Raw genomic sequence first — 25,814 nt, forward strand, 5'->3', positions numbered from 1 at the left:
TTTTTTTTTAAGTAACCACGCGAGTATTTTTTACTTTCCAACTTTGTTACTAAAAGTGTTGGTCGTTTTGTGGTGGCAAAGGAGCTTAAATAGTACCAATGCTCCTTAGCGATCTAAGCCGGAATGTTGTTGTACTGCCGCATGCTTATCGCACCAACACTGCCCAAGCCAAGGTGTGTAGGCAACCATACCGATAGATGAATGGTCCGATGCACGGCCAATTTCGCTTGTAAGACGTGCCTTTTCTACGCTTCCAGGCATTGCGTGGAACAAAATTTAAACCACAACAACAGCAACAACACCAACAGCGTAGCAGTAGACTGCGAGTAGAAGACGTAACGCTGTCATAGGAAGGGCAGCTCCTGAATTCCCCGCAGTCAAGGAAGACGGTCGCAAGTACTCCTGGTAGCGCCAGAAACTAGCAAAGACGAAGATGACAGTAAAGTATCACCTCTACGCAAATAGTTAAAGATAGCGCCAGTAATGCATGCCATAGTAATCCGGATAATAAACCTGTAACCAGCGAAATGGTGGCAAGCAGCAATCCCGCCCCCAGAAAGACAAAACCCCCGAGCGTGGACATAAAGCAGAGCTACAAAAAGGCACTGTATACGCTCGAAAAGATCGACCAAATTGCAGCGGCTGGTGTAGTACATGAGTGCGACTAGGAAGACATGGCAAGTTACATCCTAATAGTGGATGAGTAAGAAAAGCCACAATCCAGGCCACTAAAGTAAAAAACGAGAATGAGAACGGCCACGAACCCATTTCTAAGAACGTCAAGAAGACCACCTGCAGGCGACAGTAGTTGATGAAAATAGTAGGACATCACTAGCAGTTCAGCTGAAATAGGTGGCTATCGATGTGAGGATGTAGAGACGCGTTATTAACTATGTACTTTACTGGAGTAGTAGAAGGTCTTCACACAGACATCGACTCGTCGGAATTCCTACTGGGATACCGGATTGTCAAATGCGCAGACCAGTTCTCCCTGGACGCTAGGATCAGCGACACTTTCGTCTGCATTCAGCTAAAACTGATGCCAGCCAAGGACATTCCAAGTAGACCACCTCCGCTTGCGGCCATCCAGGCGAAAAGATGCTGCGGCGTATTAAACTTCAGAGCAAATACATACCTGCGATCGAAGAATGGGAGCTTACAAAGGAAGAAGAGTTCAGAATGGCATCAAACAGGCCCCTTCTTCGAGCTATTTGTGCATATTATTTGGATGCCTTAGCGAAGNTTCAGCTGTTCTCCTCAGTGAGGAAGACATTGGCATTAGTCTTAAATAAGAGGGTCAAGCAAAAGACGGTGATGGGGCTAAACTTAAATAACTTCAATGCCTACTATAAGAGCGAGGTGGGTAAGCCACGTGCGTATATTCGTATCCTACGGAAAAGTCTAAAAATTTTCAACAAACGTCAAGAGCTCCTAAAAAATCTGTTTTCGATTTCAAAACTTTCCTTTGCCGAAATTTTGTCTTATGTTTACTTATCGCGCGCGTCGAAATCCCGAAGAGCCAGGATGTGTACGCAAATTAAAAAACTCGTATCAATTTAGCTGCGCTCGCTAACGTCAGCAGCAGTCACAGCACATAAGTTCTTCCAAAACATGCAAGATACTAATTTCACACATTTTGCACCAAGCATTTTGCTACAGCAATAACACCCCGTTTACATTATTATAATTAAAATGCTTACTAAGCAATTACGGCACTCGCCACTTCACACTTCGCACTCGAATTCGCATTAATCAAAGTGTGCTCTAGTAATATTCGCACACACACACACACACACACACACATACTCGTTCACATGCAAGCGCGCATAGCAAATGTTTAAGCTAAACTATTCGCACTTTGCTTGCAGCCGCCGCCGCACAGTGAGACAGCCCAATAGTAACCGCGGCAAAAAATGGTTTTTGACGTGTCGTCCAATTTGGATGAAATTTTCACAGTATATTAACAGATATATGAGTAACAATTCCCTGAAATTTCAGCCTCATAACTTCATTACTTTTTGGTCTAGAGCAAGTCAAAGTTGAGGTATGCCAACGCGCTTGAAATATGTTAGTTCAATATGTAATAATCAAAAGCTTATTAAAATAAAAATACATAATAAATGTAACTTTAAAGTATTTTTTTAATTAATTTAGTTATTGTAGAATGAGTAAATGAAAAAATAAATTTAAAAAAAAAACAAAATTTTTTTTTTCGTAACAAAGAATTGTGGTGCAAAAATTGAACATTTTGCATTTTCAATGGCCTAGGAAATATAGAGCAGCCCCTCGCCCTAGGTGCAGACTTATACCAAATGAAAGTTTGAAGTCTCAGCTTTAATTTAAAGTAGAGGACATATAGCAAAAGTTTGCAAAAGCACATTAAACATACAAAAAACTACAAAAAGTACGTAACGCGCACATTCTGTCGCTATACGTATGTTAGCATGCAATAGCATGTTTACAACTTTTTACTTTTATTTTTTTTAATTGTTTACTATTCAATTAATTATTATTAATTGTTTAATTATTTAATTATTAATTGTTTACTATTTACTATTCTGGGCTTAAAAGTCGATGTGGTGAAACAAGGCATGGGAACAACCAATGATGGTAATGTCTCTAGTAGATTTTTTGAACATCCAGAAATAACCGCTGACATAACTGGTGTAAATGTAGACTTAATTCACCGCTTTAAAATTATATTAAATACTATAAATAGTAGTAAAAATATAGATGTTGGTAAATTCCATACGTATTGCATGGACACTGCAAAATTATATGTAGAGCTTTATGGCTGGTACTACATGCCCATCACTGTGCATAAAGTTCTCATTCACGGCAGCAAAATGGTATCTGAGGCTATATTGCCAATAGGTTTGTTTGCAATTTTTATTTTTGAAAGTATTTTTTTAAACTTTATTTAATATTAACTTTTTTTTTGCTACAGGAATGTTATCCGAAGAAGCGCAAGAAGCAATGAATAAGGAGTATAGAAACTGTAGGCTATTCCATTCTCGTAAAAATTCACGTATTTCTACGAATGAAGATGTAATGCACTATTTGCAAATATCATCAGATCCTTATATTAATTCATTTAGAATGAGAAACAAATTAAAAAAATTAGAATACCATGATGATGTTAAAAAATTATTGATTGAATGAAAAAAAAAATATTGTTTTTTTTATTGCATTTCAATGGGAGGTGGGCGTATTAGTGCGCGTGTTATTGTAATTTTTGCATGAAACATTTTAAATGATATAAATTACAGTAATATCGAATTTGAAGGTTGTATTTAATATATTTTAGAAAATATGGCACTTTTTATGTTGAGGTAGTATGGGTGATGGGGTTAAAAGTGGGCCAAAGTTCAATTTTTATTTCAAATAATGTTTGTAACTATATAAAATTCAAGTATACCAAAATTGAAAGTTATACCTAAAGTATTACGGACAATACGGCATTTTACAAATTTCGACTGTATGGCAGGTGGGCGTAAAAGTGGGCGAATTTTCTTAATTTTTTTTTTTTAAACTGGAATTGTCTCAAAAATAACCTGTGCAAAATTTCAGAGCTCTACAATGACTCCTTGTATTTAATGCCGGCGTTGTCTCACTGTGCGCCGCCGCCGCCGCCGCCGCCGCCACCACCACCAACACTCACTTAACACTCGCTTAATGCGCTGGCAATTTATTAAGTCAACACTGCACATGACATGCAACAAATTCCATGCCGGCGAGTGCAACCTAAGCAAGCAACTAGCTAAGTACAACAACGACAATAACTAACTGCCACAAGTACATGAAATTGAATTATAAATGAGCTCAAGTGATTTTTCCATTACGAAATGCGCACTCGTACGTACATAGAACGCCCAAGAGTACTTGAAAAAAAAGAGCTGCGGCTGTGTGGAGGGTGCCGTGGCGAGAGGGGCAATATAAGTATGTACAGTGCATACAAAACATATACAGGGACTTGCCACACAAATGGCAAGTGTAAATTGCCACAAATTGAGCAAATGTGCTAAGCGCGCTCGACTGCGTGTTTTCTATCGGTGTGGTTGTTGTTGCTGTGCATGCGTGTGTGTGTGCAAGTGAAGGCTTAAGATGCGCGCACAAAGAATGAGTGGAATATTTATTTCGTTTGTTTGTTTTCGTGTTTTTAAACTGGCACTTTTTTTGTGTCTCTCTTTTAATTTTTTTTTTTTTTTTGCATTTGCCACAAACACTTGCAACCACAAAACCCTAATTGCGCATTTTGCACCGATTGTGGCAGTTGAGCTGCAACCAACCGAAGTGGTGAGCTTCAGCTGTGGATTTGCCTTAGTAGTATATTCGGCTGCTGCCAACTGCTGTTGACTGCTTTGCAGGGGTGCCGACGCTGCTAAGTGGCAAATATGTCAGCGTCAGGAGACATAATTCAACTTGAGGCAAGCAAGTGAAGTGCCAACGCAATGGTGAACAGCGGCTGGGGTAATGTATGTAGTCAGGTGGCAAGCATAAACGGCTCCGGGTATTGTGTGAGCGCACGCAATAAGTCCTTTTCGCTTCCGCATCCCCTTTTTCAACCCACTTGTCTCTGCCTAAAGCTGCAACAGCGCGCACATGGTTGCGGCGGTTGTAGTTAGTAGATTGCGAGGCATGTAGCCGCTGCTGATGCCACTGCTCAAGCTGCATGCCACCAGGCGAATGCATCTGTTAAAGTTATGTGTACGTTTGCGTTTTCATTCAAAACCATGTCAAGATGGCAAATTTATGTGTGGCATTGGTGGCAGATTTGACTTGACAGCTGCTGGATATATTGTTGCATTAATTGAGGGAGCCCACACTAGGTGGTGGCAGCCACCTAGGTTAGGCGAGTGGCAAACGCACTAAATTGCACAGTAAATTACAGCAAGGAAAATTAACTCGATTTTGACATCTTTTATTGTAATTAATTTTAAGCTCAAGGGACTGTTATTATACGCACCACCGACAATCGTAACTACAAATCAAGAAATAACTCATACGCCCTGGTTGCATTGCCCAACCCGATCAGGCCCGATTATGCACAACTAAAAAAGTAAGTGCGCCCGGGCCACACTGTAGAAGTTAAACTTACGTTACTTATCTATCTATACATACACACATCTGCTTTTGCTTAAGGTTATAGTTTTTCGCTTTTTTTGTATCAATGTAGATCCCTACCTCTACCACTGTTCGTTTTAATAACATTCATGTTATTCTGTTTTTCCATTATCTTCATTTTTATCATTATACTCTATCGATAACAAAATCGATTATAACGTCCATCAAAATACCGATACCAAAATCGATGACAAATTCGATAAAAATTTCAATAGCAACATCGATAATACCATTGGTAGCTAAATCGATTAGAAAATCGATAAAAATATCGATAAAAAATCGATAAATATCGATAACAAAATCGATAAATATCGATAACAAAATCGATAAATATCGATAATAAAATCGATTTATATCGATAACAAATTGGATAAATATCGGTAACAAAATCGATAAATATCGATCACAAATTCGATAAATATCGATCACTAAATCGATAAATATCGATCACAAAATCGATAAATATCGATAACAAATTCGGTAAATATCGATCACAAAATCGATAAATATCGATAACAAAATCGATAAATATCGATAAAAAAAATCGAAAAAATCTCGATAACAAAATCGGATAAATATCGATATTAAAATCGATAAATATCGATTACAAAATCGGATAAATATCGATAACAAAATCGATAAATATCGCTAGCAAAGTCGATAAATATCGATAACAAAATCGGTAAATATCGATAAATATCGATAACAAAATCGATAAATATCGACAACAAAACCGATAAATATCGCTACCAAAGTCGATTAACATCGATAACAAAATCGATAACTGAATCGGTTAATATCGATAACAAATCGATAAATATCGATAAAAAAATCGATAACAAAACCGATAAAAATATCGATTATTTTATCGATAGGTCTCGAGAATCCCAAAAATCCCTAAAATCCAGAAATACTTCCCAGATTGAGTCTCTGTGTCTCTCTCTATATCCTTTCCTCTTTAATTACCTCTATTTTAATCTTTCTTCCCCTATCTTCATCTTTGCTTTTATCGGTATCCTCATCCTCCTCTTTGTCTTTACTTCTATGTTCATGATTTTTTTCAGCTACATATTTCCCTTCACATTTGTTCTTATATATATAAGTAAAGTGTTTAGATTTACCTTGGTCTTCATTTTTGCCTTTATCTTTACGCATCTTTGTTTTTGTTGTTATTTTTACCTTTGCCTTTATCCTATTCTTCATTTATGTACGTAGTCACCTTTACTTTCATTCTTGTATTGGTCTTTTCCTAAGTGTTATTCTTTAACCTTTTGTTAGCAAATTTTTGTTAAATTTATACCATATGCATACACATAAGAAGCACTTGTTTCAGCCCCAACCATTTCCGTTGCACCATTTCCATTGCATCATTTCCGTTGCATATACACAAGAAGTACTTGTTTCAGCCCCAATCATTTCCGTTGCACCATTTCCGTTTGCATCATTTCCGTCCCAACCAGATCCGTGTGCAATTTCCGCTGAATTTGCCAATTTACTCCCAACCAACCAACCACCGCTAAAGAAGTTTCACTTCAAACAAAGCTTACCGAAGCCACAACATACGAAATCTATTTAGGCGCTTCTTTGTGAAGAAGTTGACGCGGGAATGCATGCCTTAGCGAAACCAGAACGTCACACTTATTTTAATCCAATTTACTTTATATGAATAGGAGAAAATGCAGCTCAAAACTATTGGAAAACGTTATCTGCACCCGGCCATAAAACTGTTTCGTTACAATAATTCATATATCTACATTATGTATATGTATGCATTTTATAAAGTTCATATGCACTAAAGTTTTAAATTTACATATTTACATAAGTAGGTACTAGGTTCTAGGTGCTACATAGTAAGCTTATGTTGTGAAAAGTTGTTTGCAGGAAAATCTTTGACTGAAACTTCGCGAAGTTTTGTGCGCTAACAACCAAAACGTGACATTGCTTAAGTAGTAAATAGTAGCAAGTTATTCTGATAACATTGTTGTCGCAATTACATTCAAGTCAACAATAGATAAATAAGCGAAGAGTATGTGAATGCTGGAGTGTATGCGGTGAAAACTTTATAACTGCTGCCAATTTACACTCACCCATAGTGGGCTTCTCGAAAATAGTAAAAATTCTTTGGCCATGCTACCATTTCTACTAGCTATGACTGTAGGTAATCGACATGAAGTTGTTCGGAAAAGGGCTTGGAACTCAAAATTAAGTTCAACATGCAGCTGATGTCCACTCGAGTGGGTGTGACTATAAATACGAGCCGAAATGTTTAGACCTTAGTCACGAAAATAAATAGTGGTCCTAAATAATTTTCAGTAAAGCCGAATGGGTTCTTATTGGACAATGATGAGACATAACTCTGGCGGACGCAAGATTTGCTGCTCATTTAGCTGAAGAAGCCCGCGATTGACTACCGGCTAAAAGCCCATCTGTCTACGAGCGACCTAGAGTTTGCTGCAGTACCTCCTATTCCCTCTCTATGAATAGAAATGAAGTCAGGCGAGCTCCAACTAGTAAATTCATAAGCCTTCGAGTTTGCTATATTGTTTCGATGCCCTGGAACCACATTTGGATGTACATAATATAGATTCGAGGTTAACGAAGAGTTCCACATAGAATACACTGCAAGCATCCAATAGAGCGGAGGCAGTGTGGAGTGGAATTTTCCAACGGCTTTCGAATTTTCGTATGCCGCACAGTGGTCTCCCAGGTGTTGTGTAATTTTTTGAATAGTTGCGAAAATTCTCAAAAATTTAACCCAAATTGAAGGTTCTAGTTAAACTGAAATAGAGTTCTCTATAAATCATTTTTGTTTTTTTTTTTTTAATTTTTCTGTTTTTGGACCCACCTTGATTAAGGGTGTCATACCCCATTAATGATCTGCGAAGTAAAGTCTAACTAAAGCCTTTAATAAGGTTTATTTTTTCATTCCGAAACTTTTCAAAGGAGCGATGTACCTCCTTAAAGTAAAATTAATAACTAAGATTGAGATCGAAACCTAGCAAGATTTGTGTAATTTGTCCATCACTGTGCACCGGCGTTTCTCAGCCTGATGGCTAGCGGACTGTAACAGTTTTGCAAGAGGAGGAGTAGTCCAGAGCAACCGACTAATTCCGTCAAGGGCAGCCCCTTGCACGCGTTCTAACTTCATAGGTAATATAGACTTTTTAACGAATGAATGACCCTATGCAACATAATTTACGGGATTACGTTTTCATTCAGCCTATAGATTACCATCGGAGGGAGACCCTGCCTCTTCCACATGGTGCTTTTCCATAAGTATAGATTAACTGAAAGGTATCAGTTTATTCGCTTGTCAAAATTTGCCTTTACGGTTCCTGCCTGGAATCACGCTAAAAACCTGATCCCGCCAGAGGGCATAAGAAGAACGCCAGCGATCGCGTTAAGCTGGGAATTTGGCACATTATGTCTTCTGGTGAAAATAACCAGCTTCGTTTTTTTAGGATTATTGGACGAATTTGTGTCTAAATTTAAGTATGTACTCTGCAAAAAGATCCTACAAAATTTTCAGAAACTCTCTGTCACTCTCCTTTACAGCTCCTTCAGGACTTCGTTGACGATGACAATCCAGAGAATGTTGGCAAGAGCCGAAATTTTAAAAATTGTGAGGACTCTGGAACTCCAAATTGATGATCTCGTCATTCCATTACTCGAGCAAAAACTCTTATGTAATTAGGGCCCATCGGAGATAATAAAAAATTTAACACAATCCTGATTTCAGAAAAGACTGCTTTTTCTTTTAAACTTTGACATTGATTTATTGTTTAATGAAATGCAAGCTTCACAATAATCGTTTAGCAAAGCACCAACTCTATTATGCAGTTTTGGTGAATAAGCTTTATGTGCATATATGTATGTAAATGCATAATTTCATATGTTATTTAATTAATTTCAATTCCATTTATTGATACGCAATATATGTAAATATGTATCTTTCCGTTTGCAATTACATATGTATACAATAAGTAAAAACCAATGTGCCATATACACAACCACATAGCTAAAGAAAAATCATACATACATACATACATACATATGTATATGCACATATACAAGTTCATAAAAGTTTGGTAACTCTATTAATAATTCACTTTTGATGCACATAAATATGTCAGCAACTTAACCGCATCGCATGCCAGTGACAGCAACAAGTTTCGTATTGCAGTGAATTTGACTTGAGGTTAAAAAGTAGTTCTGAAACGTTTTCTCCTCTCTTTCCACATTGGCTTGCATTGCTTTTGCTTTTACTTTAGCCCGCTCTTCCGCAAGCTTCGCAAACCACTAAAGTTTAAAATACGTCAGCCTGCCTGCCACTACTCACTACTGCTTGACGCCAGCCAGAGTTGCCACTTTGGTAAATTGTTACCAAAATTGGTAGAAAAAATTTGGGTTGGTAAAAAGTAAATTTGTTCTCATTTAGGTAGATTTTGGTTGAACTTTTCGTTCCCGATTTATTTTTCGTAGTTATCTTTATATTAAAAAATTTCTTTGCATACTTTTTATATATGCACATACTTACATACGCATAAATGTATATCGATATAAGGCGAACATATCGTGCTCAATTCAAAACTCATTTTACTGGAATCTTGAGGAGCTTTTACTTGCCTAAATATTTTAAATAATTTAAATAAATATAAAAAATCTACAGGTCAGTAATTACGCACTATGATTGTTCGCAAAAAAAATTAAATCAACGCCATTTTTTAACAATGGAAATTGCTAAAAAAAAACAAAACAAAAATAAAAAAAAAATTTCAAAAAATCAACGGGAATATTATTTGCCTTAAAAAATTCGAAATTTAGACAAACAATTTTTGAATTTTTTTAAATGTTATGTAAAGTGTGAATCCTTGATTTTTATAGATTTCGTTAAAGTAACAAAAAAAATTTACTTAAAACACATTGTGAATATTAAAAAAAAAAATCACCAAGTACATACCTTTTTGAGTCATCGTTGAGTATTTGTCTAAATATAATAACTCGAGTTGAAGTTTTTCCAAATAATGAAGTTTCGTTGTTGCCTTTAGTTTCATCACTTCCGCTTTTGGTTAAAGGAAACGGAGAATATGCCAATAATATGATCACAAATACGATATAATAAGTAAAAAAAAGTTCCTTAAAACAATTTTAATTCCTATTCTATAGTTTTTATTAAAATAACCATAAAAAAGTTATTGGTAGATATTTTCCAGATTTGGTAAATTTGTTTTGAAGTAGATGGTAACCCTGACGCCAACCCACCTGCCAGCCAATTGCATGCTGGACTGCCGCGCCAACAACAAAACGTTTACACTCAGTGCTTAACAAAATATTTCAGCCGCTTTTGTTGTTGACAATGAAAGTGAAGTTGACATTGAGGTTGCAACATGTTGAAGCCACCGCTGTTGTTGCACTGGTTATTGTTATTGCAGCTTGCTTTTGCTGTTGTTGTCGCTGTTAAAATTCATGTTGATATATACATACATTAATGATGACAATCATTCTTCTGGTGATTTTGACATTTCGCATGCTGAAATTTTAATGCATAGTTGTTTATTGGTTTTTTTATTTATTTTATTTTTTTGTTTGCTGCTTGTATTTATTGAGTTATTTAAATTAAGATGGCTAATGCCACAAAAGCCACGCTGTTATTCTGCCCGTAGCTGACGTTGAGTGCTCTGCATTTTTTAAATCATTTTAGTATTTCTTCTACGTCACTGACACTCCAACGATTTGAAAATCAATTTGCAATTTCTTCTTCTCCACTCAATATTATTTTACTTAATTATTTAATCCCAGCTTCCTTCGACGTTGTGAAACCAGTCTATGATTCGCTTGATGCCCCGACATCTGCTTGTAAGTAGCTCCAATCCAAAAAGCGTACAACCCAAACCCATTAGCATCAGATAAAGCATATAGAGTCCCTTAAGCATATTGCTGCTGATGGCCGGCAATCGTTGAGATCTCGTGTTCATCACTTGGAAATGTTTCTTCACATGCTTGCTGGCAATGTGCGACGTTATCCCCGACGTCATCAGCCGCTTGATGTAATTGTCGAAAACCATACGCAACATCGAGTGTTTCTTGAAGAACATCGATAGCTGTATGTTATAGATCGGTTCATCGACATACGTCAAGCGACTAGTTTGCCAATTTTGTTGATTGTGCCAAGCCAAGGTGTCCAACATCGAAACGGTGGCGATGTGTGGCGTTTCGCTATCTTGAACAATGCCATACCGATTCGTCAAATTATGCTGAATTGTCGTCATATTTCGCGGGTAGAAATCCACATACGAATCAAAAATTAGCTTATATTGTTCAGCTGCGAGACCAGCAATGCTGCGTGGAACGGGAATGCGTCTGGAGATGCGCAAAGTTTCAAAGAGCTTCGCCTGATAGGCATTGCGCAAGACCAGCGTAGCTAACAGCCAGGTCATGAGCAGGAGTCGGGGGCAAATGTGGCGAGGACGTGCGTTGATGGGATTTCCCATCATTATGACAATCAAATTAGTGCAGTCACTATGTCTTGGATGTCCGACAATTTGCTCGCAGATGCGAGGGCTTGCAAAAGTGACCACTAAACGGATTAGTATCATGCCGACCAGGCAACAGCTACCAATCCATAGCCAAACATCTTTGCAGAAACCGAGCGCCAATTGCTTAATGGGTCCGAAGTGCAAGCCGCTCCGCACAATGAATACAAACGGACTTTGGTGATAGGTGATGGAGTAACTGAAAACATGGCGCAAAGTGTCCGAGCTACTCAAACAGCCCAATGCGATGTCCGCCTTTTCCGAAGCGAGCTGCCGAAATAAATTAAGAAAATTTAAGAAAATAAATCAGTTTGAAAGTTCTCTGAAAGAGGCCCAGGCCCAGGGAGTTTATAATTTTATGATGTACATATCTTTAACGTTTTATGATTCGCTTTAATATGTTGCATTTTTTTTTTGTTTTTTGTGTAACGCACTCTAATGTGTTTCTACTCAAACAAACCTCTGCAAAGCAACCCGTCGAGTTCTGGAACTCTCCAATGACACTATCTTCTTTCGGTATGGAAATATTCACATGAAAGTTCATCGCTTTTGCCAGAATTTTCAATATGTCAGCTTCTAAACCATTCAACAAATGAATGTTTTGCATTTGCTGCTGCTGATCATCACCTCTATGTCCCACAAATGGATAGCCCAACCGCAGGCAAACGTTCAAAGTACAACCGTGAAAATTGTGAAAGTGAGGTGGAAAGAGTCGATCCTCAGCCAAACGTCCATTTGCGTAATTATTGAACTCAGCAACATCCACTATTTTCCGACAGTACGCCTCCCCGAATGGAGAGTAGGTGTAGAAGTGAAAAGTATGACTGTTGTCAAATTGAAACATTAGAACCACATTGCCCACATGAAGTCGCAGACATTCCTTGAATATTTGCTCCATATGCTCAATCGCCGTTCGCTCGGATCTCGTCCGTAAAGTTAAGATGATGAAGAAATGAAATTGGTACTCGTAATGCGTTACTGGTATGTGGATACTTAAATTCCTGCACACACAAAAATGAAGATAATAGTATTATTGTTTTTTTTTATTTTTGGTAAGCTATGCCTGATGCCACGCTTACTTGAAGGCGTGCATAGAATCGACGATGAAAAGATTGTAGTCCCATAGCCTTTCCTCTGGCAAACCGAAGAATAGCTGCAGTGACATAGTCGGATTGAATTGCTTCAAAAAGTAGCGCAGCAAGCGCGTATGCATATTTAACAATCCTGGCTTGCAATGTTCGCAATTCTCCATGATAATGAGTGTTCTTGCCTTTGGCGTTATGTAGCGTTCGGTCATGTAGAGCGCCAGCTTCGCATAGGGTGCATGATCCCGGTTAACTTCGTCGATAAGAAAGCGTAGCTTTGCATTGCTTGGGGGCACAATTGCCGTTATGAATAGCACGACCAAAAATAATTTTGACATTTCTTAGCGCTTTCGCAGCAAAACAAATGCGAACGGACACGAACACTTTTCACGAAAAGCCCACTAACTAGCTAAAACTAAACTGTGAGTAAATTGCGTACGTTGGCTTATTTTATAATGGCTCCCAGTAAGCAATGTGTAAATTAATTACTTAATATGATTAGCGATTACATTTCGCTACAATTGCCAGTATTTAATACTATTTTCCCCTTGGGTACAGATTTCATCTATGGGTTAATTTAATTAATAGATATGTGCGACATGGAGGTAACTGTAATTTGCAATCAACCGCTGTAAATTGTTCGCGTGTAAGTACATAAGTGCTTACACGGAGAACTATCATGGCAAACTTGAGTAACAGGCTAAGGCTGTCAATGCGAAAGGGCGACACCGTGAAAGGGCCATTGGGAACAAGAGGGCCTGTACGAAAGGTAAATTCAAACAAGCCAACCTTGTCGGATAACTTGAAATATTCAAAGGGAAAGATACGACTTTGGCTAAAACGCTGTCCTCGAACGAAATCGATTTCACAAAAATTTCACATATTTTCCATAAAGCTAATACGCAATAATAATCCAGGCCGAACTGGAAGCCATACTTGAGATGGCTCACGTCTTAGTAAATAGGCAATATGCCAGAGCTCCATATTTTTGGACAGCCAATGCGTTCTCAAAGCCCTCAATAGCTCCCTATTTCCATCAAAAATTCTTTTAGACATCCAGAATAGAGTTTCCCTAATATGGGTGCCTGGTCATGAGGGCTATCATGGTAATAGGAAAGCGGACTTCTAAGCTAAAAAAGCAGCAGACACCCCATTTGTTGGAGCCAGCTGATTCCTTGGATTCGACAACAATGACGTCGAAAAGGATTTCAACAGGTGGGGAAAATCCTGCACCGCTAGCTAGTGGCACAATTTAGACGAACACCATCACTTAAAGAAGTTCCTTTGTTTCAGTGACTATGTGTGGGGAACACTAACGGGTCACTGTAATGGTAAAGCTGCAAATTTTGTTTTCTAACAGCTTCTTGGAAAGTTTCTGACTCTCCGATTCCATTACCAAGAAGATTTTTTTTCTAGCAGAAAATTCATAGTCCATGTTCGAGAATGACAACGCAGGTGTTTAGTGCTTATGGGCCTGGCACGAAACTTGCAATTCCGAAAGGCAGTTGGGTTACCATATTCCAGGTTGAGTATTATTGAGAGCGTGAATTTTTGGCATCTTTCAGAGATCCAAGCGGCCAGCCTATGCTTTCCAACAGGGTGATTAAATTCAAGTTTTTTAAAGACTGTTATGACACGCTACAAATTTTAGCAGCAAAAAAAAAGGTAACACTATGCTGGATACCAGACTGCTGTGTAAATCTTTTTATCATCGTAAACTAATGATAAAACCTTTTACCTTTGGTTGATGAAGATGAACAAATAACCGACGCGTGAAGTGTGACTTAGGCCACTTTCGAAATAAGCGGCTCAAATATATACTTTTTTAACTAACTTTGAATAACACAGTGAATAAACTGAAAGAGCGATTACACTCCTCTGATTCAAATTTCTTTACTACTGCTACGAGTGCCGAATAAAGAGCGCTTATCACTCACTTCTTTCAACGTCAAAATGAAACTTTAACCTTTTTTCACCTGAAAAACTTTGAAATTTTTTACTAATTTTTTTTTAGATGACCTAACTCGACTTCACACATAACCTGATATGTATCTGGCTGTATGACAACCAGGTTGTCTGTCATAGAGTTTGAGTTGACAGAAAAAAAAAGGAAACTATTCATTTACGAAACTTAATCCGACACCAGGATCACATGCCATTTGCATGCAGCAATGCACATGCCGCACAAACTATCGTGGCAGCTTATACCTAAATTTGTATGTATGTATGTACATTAGACCGCACTACCTTACAAGCATACAAAAAAAAAGTTTGCCGTTTACGCTTAAGTATAAGGTTTTTTTATAAAGAAGTTTTGAGATTTTTTTTTTAGATTTTTCTGTGACTCCTACATTCGCAAAAAATTTTTTTTTATTGTATAATCGAAATCCTTCCATAGCTAAAGCTTGGTGAGCCGTATTTTACTGGCATTACTGTGGTACGTTAGGATGACCAGAACTGATATGCGGTGGATGCTTGAGATCAATGAACTTTGGAACAAAAAAAAATTTCTCCCTGAAGCACGAACATCGATATATCGTCACCCTTATGCCAGAAGCATGAATGTGCAAATTTATTAGTTTTGAGTTATTGGGTTGACTTGATTAACCTTTGGATGTTCTATGTAATACCAAAACCCAAAATACCAAAAAAAAATTTCAAACTTGATTTCCCAAAATTTTCATATTTACACATTCATGTTTCTGGCATACGGGCAATGAGACGGAAAATGTAAAAAGGCGACAGTCCTTACGTTCGACCATAAAATAATTTTTTTTTTCGAAATTGCCATGCAAAAATAATTTATGTATGTAGATCCAAAGGTGCATGGCGAACATTTTTTTTTTCGTGGTACGGTCTAATGTACATACGCACACTAAGCAAACAAACAAAGAGGAAAAACAAAAAACATCGCACAAGAAGTGGAGTGACAGCCATAAACGCACACACACAACTGCACAACCACAAATGCTTAGCACACCTGCACATGGCATGTCAAATACACTTGCTTATGTATGTATGTATGTATGTAGGTGCATATGCAAGCGCCATTGTTGTTGGCGTGTAAGTGCGTAACTAAAAGCTGAGACTGAGAAGAACTTTTGCAAACAATAATGACATTCACTTGGCTTATCACTGCCACTTGGTTGATCTTTAACAAATCCACACTTCAAACACTTTCAACACTTCCACTGGCATTTAGCTCACTTTTCAGTCAGGAAATCTAACATTTTTGCGCTTTTTCGTATGTTTTCTTTGTTTTGCTTTTTACTTTTTTTAGTTTTACCTGCAACTTGCCAACCTTTTGTTTTTTGTACGCCTGTAATTCTAAACCAAAGTTGTGGTTTTGCGGTGCAAAAAATACTCGCTCGCTCGCTCACTTAGCAAAAAGAGCGCAAAGAGAGTTGTACTGCAGCTGCATGACTTTTCCGCACACACACACATCTATTTGTACGTATGTATTAATCTATGTGCATTCATGTATGATTGTGTGTGTACATACATACATATGGATATGTTTTTTAGTCTGCATATTTCAAATAGTTAAATTACGGAAAACACGAAAGGCATAACTGGCCCAGCAACATCGCACCCGCGCCGAGGCAGGCAGGCAGCTAAAAGCAATCTCACTCAACTGCGGCAAGCATTCTAATACTTACGTATGTACGTATGCTTAAATACGATTATGCAAACAAAAAAATATATACTTACATGCATGAAATTTGTAGTCATATTCCTGTGCATACATATTTATGTATGTATAGTGGCGTTAAAACTCCTGCTTTGCGCTTGTGTGTGTGTGTGACTGCAGGAAAAACTTTCCACCACCCAAAAGCGGAAACAAAAGAAAAGTTTTCACAATAATTTTTGTGGTTGTGAATGCAATTTTCGAGGCTCAACTAAAAACTCAGCAGCGGCTGTCGTACACCCACCCAAACTACCAGAGCTTACACATTCACAGCTGTAGGACGCGGCGTATACGTAACCCGTATTATCGGTGTGGGAAAGAGTTTAGTGGATGGAATCAATCTGAGTTAATTTTCAGCAAAAATTTCTGCCGTTGTTAAATGCTGACTGCAAGCTTATTTAAAATTTGATGAAAATGATTGCACACAAATTATGAAAAATTTTTGCAAAATCAAAATTTGCTTGGCGAGCAGGCTATTAAAGTGTAAATAACGCCTGATGTAAAGGAAGTTTAATATATTTGTGAGGTTGTAAAGTCCAAAAATGGGTTTTGTGTAACGTTTCCCTCGGACTTCAGCAGTGCTGTTATGTAGGAAGTAAATTTAAATATTAAATAGGTAAAATAGGACACTGATTTTCGAGTTCATGAATACTAAATTAAAGTCGTGTGATTAATGATCAACATCTACCTACCAACGTTGGGTTAAGTTAGTCTGCATGGATTGTCCCAAATAACATTTAAGAGATTGCAAACCATAACATAGTCACCGATCTCCCCAGGGTTAGTCAGAAAGTGTGAGCCAAAATGTTTCCACCTTAGACAATCACACTGTGACCTTTCAGAGCTGCCACCTACGAAAGCTGAGGCTGTAAGCGTAATGAGCTCCTCCTAGAGCGCCTTATGAACTACTTTAGTCCTGATGTGTCTTGCAAGTCCGCTTGTCCTAGTTTCATCCAACGCATGCAGAGCTGACATGAAGCCCAACCGTCCGAGAGTGAGCCACATGATGACAGAGATGTCCCCAGCTGCTCCTTATCCGGTGATAACGTTTCAAGAGTGCCTTTCCGTGTCAAGTCATCAGCTACTCCAATGCGGTTTAGGGCAAAGCCAGACATTCCCGACAGACTGCGAGTGCACCACCATAAAATTCAGAGTCCTGAAAGCCGCCCGGCTGCATTCCACTTCTGCTTTTCTGCAATCACTCCGGCCCAGATTATCATCGCTTGAGGGAATGTAGCTAGAGAAGAAGCTTGTGAGAGCGATTTCGAATGTTCAGTAGTCTGTATGATTAGGTTTGAAGACGAAGCTCCCCAGATCGAAGAATGACAGTGAAGATGGCACAACGCCGAACCAAAACCGATTTGTCTCCAAAGCAATATTTATGAGGGATGTCAGAGGCACCAACAATCGAAAAGAAATCAGGACTAGGCTTTGGTAACTCTTCGCTGCTAGCTGTACGATTTCCTGTCTTGTCTCTGAAATAACTTAGTAGGCCGCGCCTAATTATGGCTGATTCCTTATACCCTTTTACGCGTTGGAAAAAGTTGTTTCATGACTCCCTACTCCCTCCTCGCTCTACATATTTTTGACTTGTAAACTTCCAGTTCACCTTTATAGAGTTCCAAATCAAAATACACCCACTTTTACGGGCCATATTATACCCACCCTCCCGAAAGGCTCCTGCACACAAACTACGACCAGCCCCTCCAGCACGTCCTTGGAAGTCTCCGAGTTCCTATCTGGTGCATAAGGAAGAGCCAGCAGAAGACCTTCTGGATAAAGCTCCCAATTTTAGCCCTTAGATTTCTGTAGTACCAATATATGTACATATGTATTTATGTATATACGGCTGTATGTGTATCGGCCACTGCAACGACAGCAATTAATGATTTTGAAATCGATTTCGTTTCTTGTATTTAGAATGTCTGATTCATACAGATCCAGCAATGCATCTGAATGTACCCAGGCACTAGAACACACATACAGACTTGCATTCTATACCCGAGTGGAGTTTACGCTACTCACAAAATTTTAACTAAAAGAAATGTTTTGCTGCAAAGATGGGGGAGAACTAGTTGCACAATTCGCAAAGCGAATGAACTGAACTATTTGAAAATTCATTGCACACAAAAATTTTGAACATGCGAAAAAAATTACTTACTACTTTGAAAATACACTTCTCGCATACTCACTAATATGTACATACATATGTATGTATATATCAGCGCAAATACATGGAGAAAAGAATGTACTTTGGCAGCAAAAGTAGTGAGTTGTATTCGTGTACTTGTATGTATGTATGTAAGCGTGTTAGCGTGTGTGTGTTTTTTCAAGAAAAATATTTTTGTATTTTTTTTTTGTTTTTTCAAAAAAGCACTGCTTACTGTGTTGCCTGTCGGCGGACAAGCTGACAACAAAGTCTTTCTCGGTCTGCTTACCTTCCGCTTATTTCCCGCTGCGTGTACATCCTCGAGGCATACGAAAGAAGCTGACACACACACACACACACACACACACGCTCACAAATGAGTACATACCTATATGCACATCAACAAGATGTTTGCCGGAAATTTGATTATATTCCAGCGCCACTGTCGCCATGCAGCAACATCTTCTCGGCAATGCAACATCTTCTCGGCCTGCAGGCTGCTGCAGCTTCTGCATCTGCCTTTGCATGACTTCCGACTACTATGGCTGTTATTTGCTTTCTTTTCACCTCGTTATGTTCTCTGCTCGCACATGTGTGTGTGTGTGTGTAAGTATGTGACGGCCGCTGACTTCGTTACTTACATATGTATGGATAAGAGTGCATATGTATGTATATTCCACATTTATTTGTATGCAACTGCGCACGTGAGACCACAAACACACGCGCGCCCGTTATGCATGTTCGTTTTTGGTGTGTGTGTGTGTGTGTGTGTGCCGGTTTATGTGTGTGAAGGAGTTCATGCTATTGCTTATGATGCATCTTATTCACTGCAATTTTTCCTCTTTCTTCGGTTAATTTTTTTTTTTATTTTTATTTTTTTTTATATTATCCTGCTTTTCGTTTCGCCCATCGCTTCCCTGTTTTGCGCTCATGAACTTTTGACAACTTCTTGAAATGAACTTCACGTTGTCGGCGTCACGCTCAGCTGCTATTGCTTCAGCTTCAGCTTCAGTTCTGTTGGCGTCGTTGCTGCCGCTCACGGCATTTGTCAGTTTAAATAAATAAATTTGTTTATGGTAATGAATTCATTTAATTTTGCTTAGTTCTGTTTCCTCCTTGCTTGCATAATTTTTAGTTGTCACTCTTTGTCTTGTTGTTCTTGTTGCCGGCAGCCAGTCTTCATCCGGCAGACTTCCCGTGTAGGCGACTTTAAGTTTCTGTTGAAATATTTTCCTTTTTGATTTGAATTTGTTTACAATGGACCATAAATTTCGTACTGAAAGGGACTTGGAAGTTAATTTATGCTCATCTACATACGAAAATGGTGAAAATATACATGAAATAGAATTCTTTTATGAAAATAAAGCTCGTTATCCACAAAAACCATGCGATTGCGAAATTCAAACTTTGATAAAAATTTAGGAAATTTCGATGCATTTCGACCAAATTGCATCCAACTTTCAAACTTTGTAATGCCTATTCAATTTTATTGTAATAAAATGCAAGTTTGAGGTAGCCACAAAGAACCGTTAATTTTTGGTAGTTTTTTTGTTTGACGGTGTTACACATTTTTTCATACAAAATATGTTCGAAAATTTTTTTATATGAAAAAAATAAGCAAAGCGTTCAAGAAAACAATGTTCTAAGTTATAGTTACTCTAAACATGCACTTAATCAAACTAAAATGGAACGGGTTAGAAATTCGAGAAAAGCTCGAAATTTTTATGATTTCTGTACAAAGTTTAAAATTTGGACTTACATACATGGTGTTTGTTAGATGATGAGCTATACTTAAATAAAAAAAAAAAAACATTAAAAAATGAAAAGAAAAATAGCCAAAATTTGCTAAAATATCATTAGTAATCTTTAAAATATTACCGTTTTTTGTTCTCAAAGAGCAGAGAGCAGCCGATAGTGTTTTATTTTTATTTTTTTTTAAAGAAATCTTACGTAATTCTAAAAAATCCCGTAAAAAAGAAAAGGCAAAGGTTCCCGTAAATTTTGGAAAAATCCCTTAAAAGTCTCGAAATATCTTTTAAAAGGCAAAGAAAATATTCGAAGAAAAGTCTCAAAAAATCCTTAGACGATCTCAAAATTCCCGAAAAATCACGAAGCATTTCAGATATATTTTGATGCCTACATAATAAAAAACAAACAAACATTAAACCGAAGATATCTAAAAAAAAGTATATTTTTCGTTTTTGCCTTAAATCATATTCCACGAAGAGCGAGAGAGACTTCTATCGCCATTTTCGAAAAACGGAACGACAATTTTTCTGCTGAAAACTGACCTCTGTTTTAACACATTCACATTACATGAAAAGACCAGTTGGATTCTCTTTGATGTCTGAAGAAGATTCTATAGAGCATTAGGCGTTTGTTATGGCGAGTAAGAGAGATGATGGAACAATGAGCTGTAAGTTCAACCACGATATACACATAGACATAATACAGGGAACTTAGATTGGGAATAAAATAGATGAACTCTTCGTTGAAAGATGAGTCGCGATTTACAGGGTGTCGTGACACGAAGGAATAGAGGGAAAGCGCTAAAACCGAGGTAGACTTACCACCAGGAAACTCTTCAAAGATCACTTCTCCCTCAATTGTCCAAGGACAGAATTCGGGATTGCCAAAGTCTTGCTACGCTCTAACAGCGCAAAACCCAACAATTATCTTCTAATTTTTTCAACGAAACTTGTTTGGGGTACTAACGAGTCACGGTCCCATACCATCTCACGAGCTCAAGTTTGTACTAACAAAGAATGAAAGATGCATGGCACATGACTAAAAGCGCAGTTAGTCAACGGCGACGTTAAACCGGAGAACGTTTCAGCTGACACGGTCTACCGTATGTAATTTAAGTGTTAACGAAACTCACCACAGCATGAAGGTGACGTCTTCGCTGCTCTCTCACTTTCTTTCAAGAGCAAATTTGATATATTTTTCTCTGTCCGTCAACCTTTGTTTACGCTACGTCGCTGAATACCAGTGCTATAAGCTTAATTCAAAGGCTTTCTGGAACACCTCCTATGGCAGTATTAAACTTTCGGATGATTACGACTAAGAGTGCTTAGGAACGTATAAAATTTGTTGTTGATAGAGAGAGAGAGAGGAAAGCAACGCCAACGTCCCGGTCATGCGGTGCTGAGTTTTCGATTACACGCAGATGCCATACGCTAGTAGATCGTGTCAGCTGCGCTTCTAGTTAAATTAGCTCCTCCTCACTGTATGACACATCGACTGCTTTATCGATATTGGAGTTAATGTTAACCAGAGATGATGAAATGTACGCTCCCACGAAAGTCGGGCCTACGTAACCGGAACGACCCAGATTTATATCTGGCCAAGGACTGTCACTCCAGCAACACTCCCCAAAAAACTCTTTTAGAGAATTTGTATGCTGTTACAACAATAACAACCCTTACTCTTTCCGAAATCATTGAAAATCAGTACGCATTAGAAATAGTTACCGTTTTATTTTTAGTATTCGTTGAGAATAAATAGGAACTTTCTGTAAAGAATATTAAACTTATACTCGTAGTTAGGAATGTTTTCGCCGAAAAAAATCTTAGCCAAAATACTTATACTACTCTACTCCACAAAAAAAAACTCTTGCGCTATTCATTTATTTTCACTTCTTCATTATTTACTTTGTTCGAAGCTTCCGTGATTGACTGACTTTAACTGCTGAGTTTGCTGAGACGTGTGCTAATCGCAATGTTGTATGCATGTAGTATTATATGTATGTATGGTGAATAGGGTGGTCCGAAATAAGTCGGATTTTTAATGCTCTTACCTCCTAGAATTGTTCTATATCGAAAAAAATAACACTGTTTTTTTTTATCAAAAAATTTTTAGAGGTCGCTTAAAGTCCTCAAAGTTTTCCATGCACTTTATATGGTAAAAAAAAGCAATTTTTCTTAGAAATGATATAGAATTCTTGAAAATCACCGAGGGACGACCCCAATTTAAAATTATTTATTGATGTTGGTCGAAAACTGCGCTTGAACCCAGGCCCTGCGGAATGGTAGCGCACCACTAGAGCACAGCGGCCGCCCAAAAAATGCAATGGGCGGACCCATCAAAAATCGCTTGTATTGAAAAATGGCAAAATAAGCAATTGGGTATTGAGTTCTCCGATCGTGGAAATAATGAAAACTTTGAGCGCTATGAGCGACCTCTAAATATTTTTTCGATTTCGAAATAACAAAACAGTGGTATATTTTCTCGATTTAGTATAATCCTAGGGGGCATTAAAATTCCGTCTTCACTTTTTCCACATGCATTTTTGTACCACCCTTATGCCCAAACATATGCAAATATGCATGTATGCGGAATCTGCCAGGACCCAGACCCTGTGCTCGCTCTTAAAAGTTGAAAGCACTCGTTGCACCTCTACTAAGAAGGTCCACATACTTAAATATTCGTACGAGTATCTGCAAGACAAACACACATTATTGCCGTCGAGAATGCATTTGCTAACTGCATTCGTATTTACACGTATTTAAGTTTGGTCTGCTGCACGTATTCGTGTTCGCGTGTATGTTTGCTTGCGCTCATGGGCACGTTTGCAACGTGCTTCAGTGATAATAATTTTTATGAATAATTTAAAGAAGGTATTGATTATTTAAAAAAAATGTATTTTTGAGGCGACGACAAACCGGTTAGGTACTTTTGGATAAAGGATATACATGCATTCTTTTCCACAATTATATAGAATTGGAATAGGGTTTCAATGTAGATATGTATATCTTCACATGATAATGCCCCATTCTTAATCAAAAATATACTTTTAAGCAGGGAATGAAAAATTTGGTCGGTTCGGTTCAGCCGTAAAAAATTGCAAAAAGTGGGTTACGTTAATTCCGGATTAATGGCTCAGTGGCCCAGTAATACGGATTAAACGAGCCGCGACTTCCTGGTTTCGAGTCCCACAACCAGCAAAATTTGTATTTCGTTTTTGTTAGTTTATACAATTATTGCTTTTATTTTGTTGTTGACTTTTCTAATAAAATTAAACTCTAAAAATTTTAATTAAGTTATAATAAAATATATAAATAATAATGTGAAATAAGATAAAATAAAATATAATAAAGTAAAGTTAAATAACATAGTTAAAAAAAACTCAAAATAACAAGTAGAGAAGTATAAGTTCGGGCGAAACCGAACTTTATAGACCCGGCGCAGGTATCAAATATCGTCGTTTAAACTTTCTCCTAAACTAACTTTGCATGATAAGCAGGGGTGTTTTTCCCCATTCGTGTACACGGACGGATGGACGGACAGACAGTCATGGCTTAATCGACTTCTCTATTTATTTTGAGCTTTTATGTATACATTTGTCTATATCTATCTCGATTTGTTTTAGCTGTTACAAACAAACGTTATGTGAACAAAGTTAATATACCCTTTTGCGCAAGTGCACTCGAGTATAAAAATGTTCGATAATTCGCTCGGATCGGTGATCTAATCTGAATCCTACCGAATTGTAGTACATAGCTATCACCATTTGGCTACTGCGTTTGCCAACCATTCCTCTTTTGTTGTTTACTTTTTAGTTTGCTTCGTTTAATAATGTCACAATAGACAACAGCTCGCCCTTTTGGTCAGTGTTGTCATCGAAAATATTCCTGATTCGCATTAATTTAAGTTTTAACACCAGGATTTAATCCGGATCAACTGCTGTTAATTCCCGAGAATATACCGATTTAACGAGTTGATCCAGATCAACGCTGCCGTCTGTCAACTCTGGACGTAATGACTAGATTCTAAATAAAAAAATCTTCAGTCCCTTTTTTTCCTTCACAAATCGGAGAAGAAGCTCAACCAAATACTAACAGATTTGAGGTATTTTCGAAGCCATGCAAAACCCTTTGCAAACCATGCACCATGAAAGGGCTTTACAAGACTTCGAGAATACCCCTTGTCGCGACGCAGTATGGAAAGGAAGCTAGAAATTTAAACTATTTATCTTAATCGATTGACAATGAATTTATTACAAAACGTTTATTTCTCAGTTTGCGCTCCCTATGCTTGCGCCGCTAAAGAAAATTGTAGAATATGTTCCCGTTTCTAGAGATGAGCCAATTTATAGATTTATAGTAACGAAATAACGGCTCCAACGAACAACGGCGAGAGTAAAACGGCAAAGCATAGAGTTGCAAACATATAGAGTTAACAGCTAACAAATATTTCCTAAATCTATTACATAAAATGATGAAATATAAAGAAAGAAACATAAACTTTTAATTTGCAACACCCCCACCCCCGTGAATCGAATCAGATTCACCATTAACCAGATCCAGAACCGCCAACTTGGATACTGGCCGATAAGTTAGACCAGTTATCGTAGTCACCTCTGCTCGACGAATCTCGCCGTCCTTTCCCGGAAATACTCGCAATACTCGGCCACGTCGCCATTCTCTTCTTGGTAATTTAGGATCACAGATAAACACCAAATCGCCAATCCCCAAAGGCTTCGTTGGCATGCACCACTTCGTACGTCGCGTTAGTGTAGGTAGATATTCGTCAACCCATCTTTTCCAAAATCGATCTCGAAGTTGTCTAGCTATTCGCCACTGCTTGCGGATGGCACAAAGTTTCACGGGTGGTTCCGAGCAACTCGTTGTCTGAGCAGTGTTGGCACAACCAAGCAAGAAATGATTTGGCGTCAGCGGTTCTTCTTGCTGTGGCGTGATAGGTAAGTGTGTTAGCGGACGCGAGTTCACAATGTTTTCTGCTTCGATGAGCAAACTTTGGAATGTATGCTCCTTCGGTGCAAGATCTTTCAATGTATGCCGCAAGACTTTCTTGACGCATTGTACCATTCGCTCCCAGACTCCGCCTTCTGATGGGTTTTCCGGGCAATTAAAGACCCATTCTACCCCTTTAGTGGACAATTCCGCTTGCAACGCCTGGCAGTCAAACACATCTACAAAGCGCGCAACTTCGCCTGCTACTCCCACGAAGTTCTTACCATTGTCCGTACGAATTCTTTTTGGGACCCCTCTGCGATTCATAAAATTACGCATAGCTAAAATGCAAGCGTCTGTTGAAAGGTCATATGCGACTTCGAGGTGAATGGCACGTATTGACAGGCACGTGAACAGTGCCACCCACCGCTTCTCGGTTCGACGTCCGATCGTTATACTAACAGGGCCAAAATAATCCAAGCCCGTAAACGTGAAGGGTCGAACGTAGGGTGTCGTCCGGTCTTCAGGCAATAAACCCAT

The 25,814-nt window shown here is 38.2% G+C and overlaps 3 protein-coding genes across 3 annotated transcripts; 1 reads left to right on the plus strand and 2 right to left on the minus strand.

Annotated features, from left to right (window-relative positions):
• The first annotated feature begins 2,662 nt into the window (after nucleotides 1–2,662).
• Nucleotides 2,663–3,208, plus strand: LOC108372494 (uncharacterized). Its single transcript, XM_017628201.1, has 2 exons — nucleotides 2,663–2,874; nucleotides 2,948–3,208. Exons 1-2 carry the CDS (start codon nucleotides 2,760–2,762, stop codon nucleotides 3,160–3,162), a joined length of 330 nt encoding a protein of 109 aa, XP_017483690.1. The 5' UTR covers nucleotides 2,663–2,759; the 3' UTR covers nucleotides 3,163–3,208.
• A 7,705-nt stretch (nucleotides 3,209–10,913) lies between these two features.
• Nucleotides 10,914–13,080, minus strand: LOC108372492 (uncharacterized). The gene is made up of 3 exons (XM_017628199.1): nucleotides 12,737–13,080; nucleotides 12,118–12,658; nucleotides 10,914–11,927 (listed from the first exon to the last, which is right to left on the minus strand). The coding sequence occupies exons 1-3, from the start codon at nucleotides 13,078–13,080 to the stop codon at nucleotides 10,914–10,916; spliced, it is 1,899 nt and encodes a 632-aa protein (XP_017483688.1).
• Nucleotides 13,081–24,827: 11,747 nt separating this feature from the next.
• On the minus strand, nucleotides 24,828–25,814 carry LOC108372493 (uncharacterized). The gene has a single exon (XM_017628200.1). It carries the CDS (start codon nucleotides 25,812–25,814, stop codon nucleotides 24,828–24,830), a length of 987 nt encoding a protein of 328 aa, XP_017483689.1.

The sequence above is a fragment of the Rhagoletis zephyria genome, unplaced genomic scaffold, assembly GCF_001687245.7.
Source record: "Rhagoletis zephyria isolate East Lansing unplaced genomic scaffold, Rhagoletis_zephyria_1.1 Rzeph_scaffold_05803, whole genome shotgun sequence".
NCBI classification, from domain to species: domain Eukaryota; kingdom Metazoa; phylum Arthropoda; class Insecta; order Diptera; family Tephritidae; genus Rhagoletis; species Rhagoletis zephyria.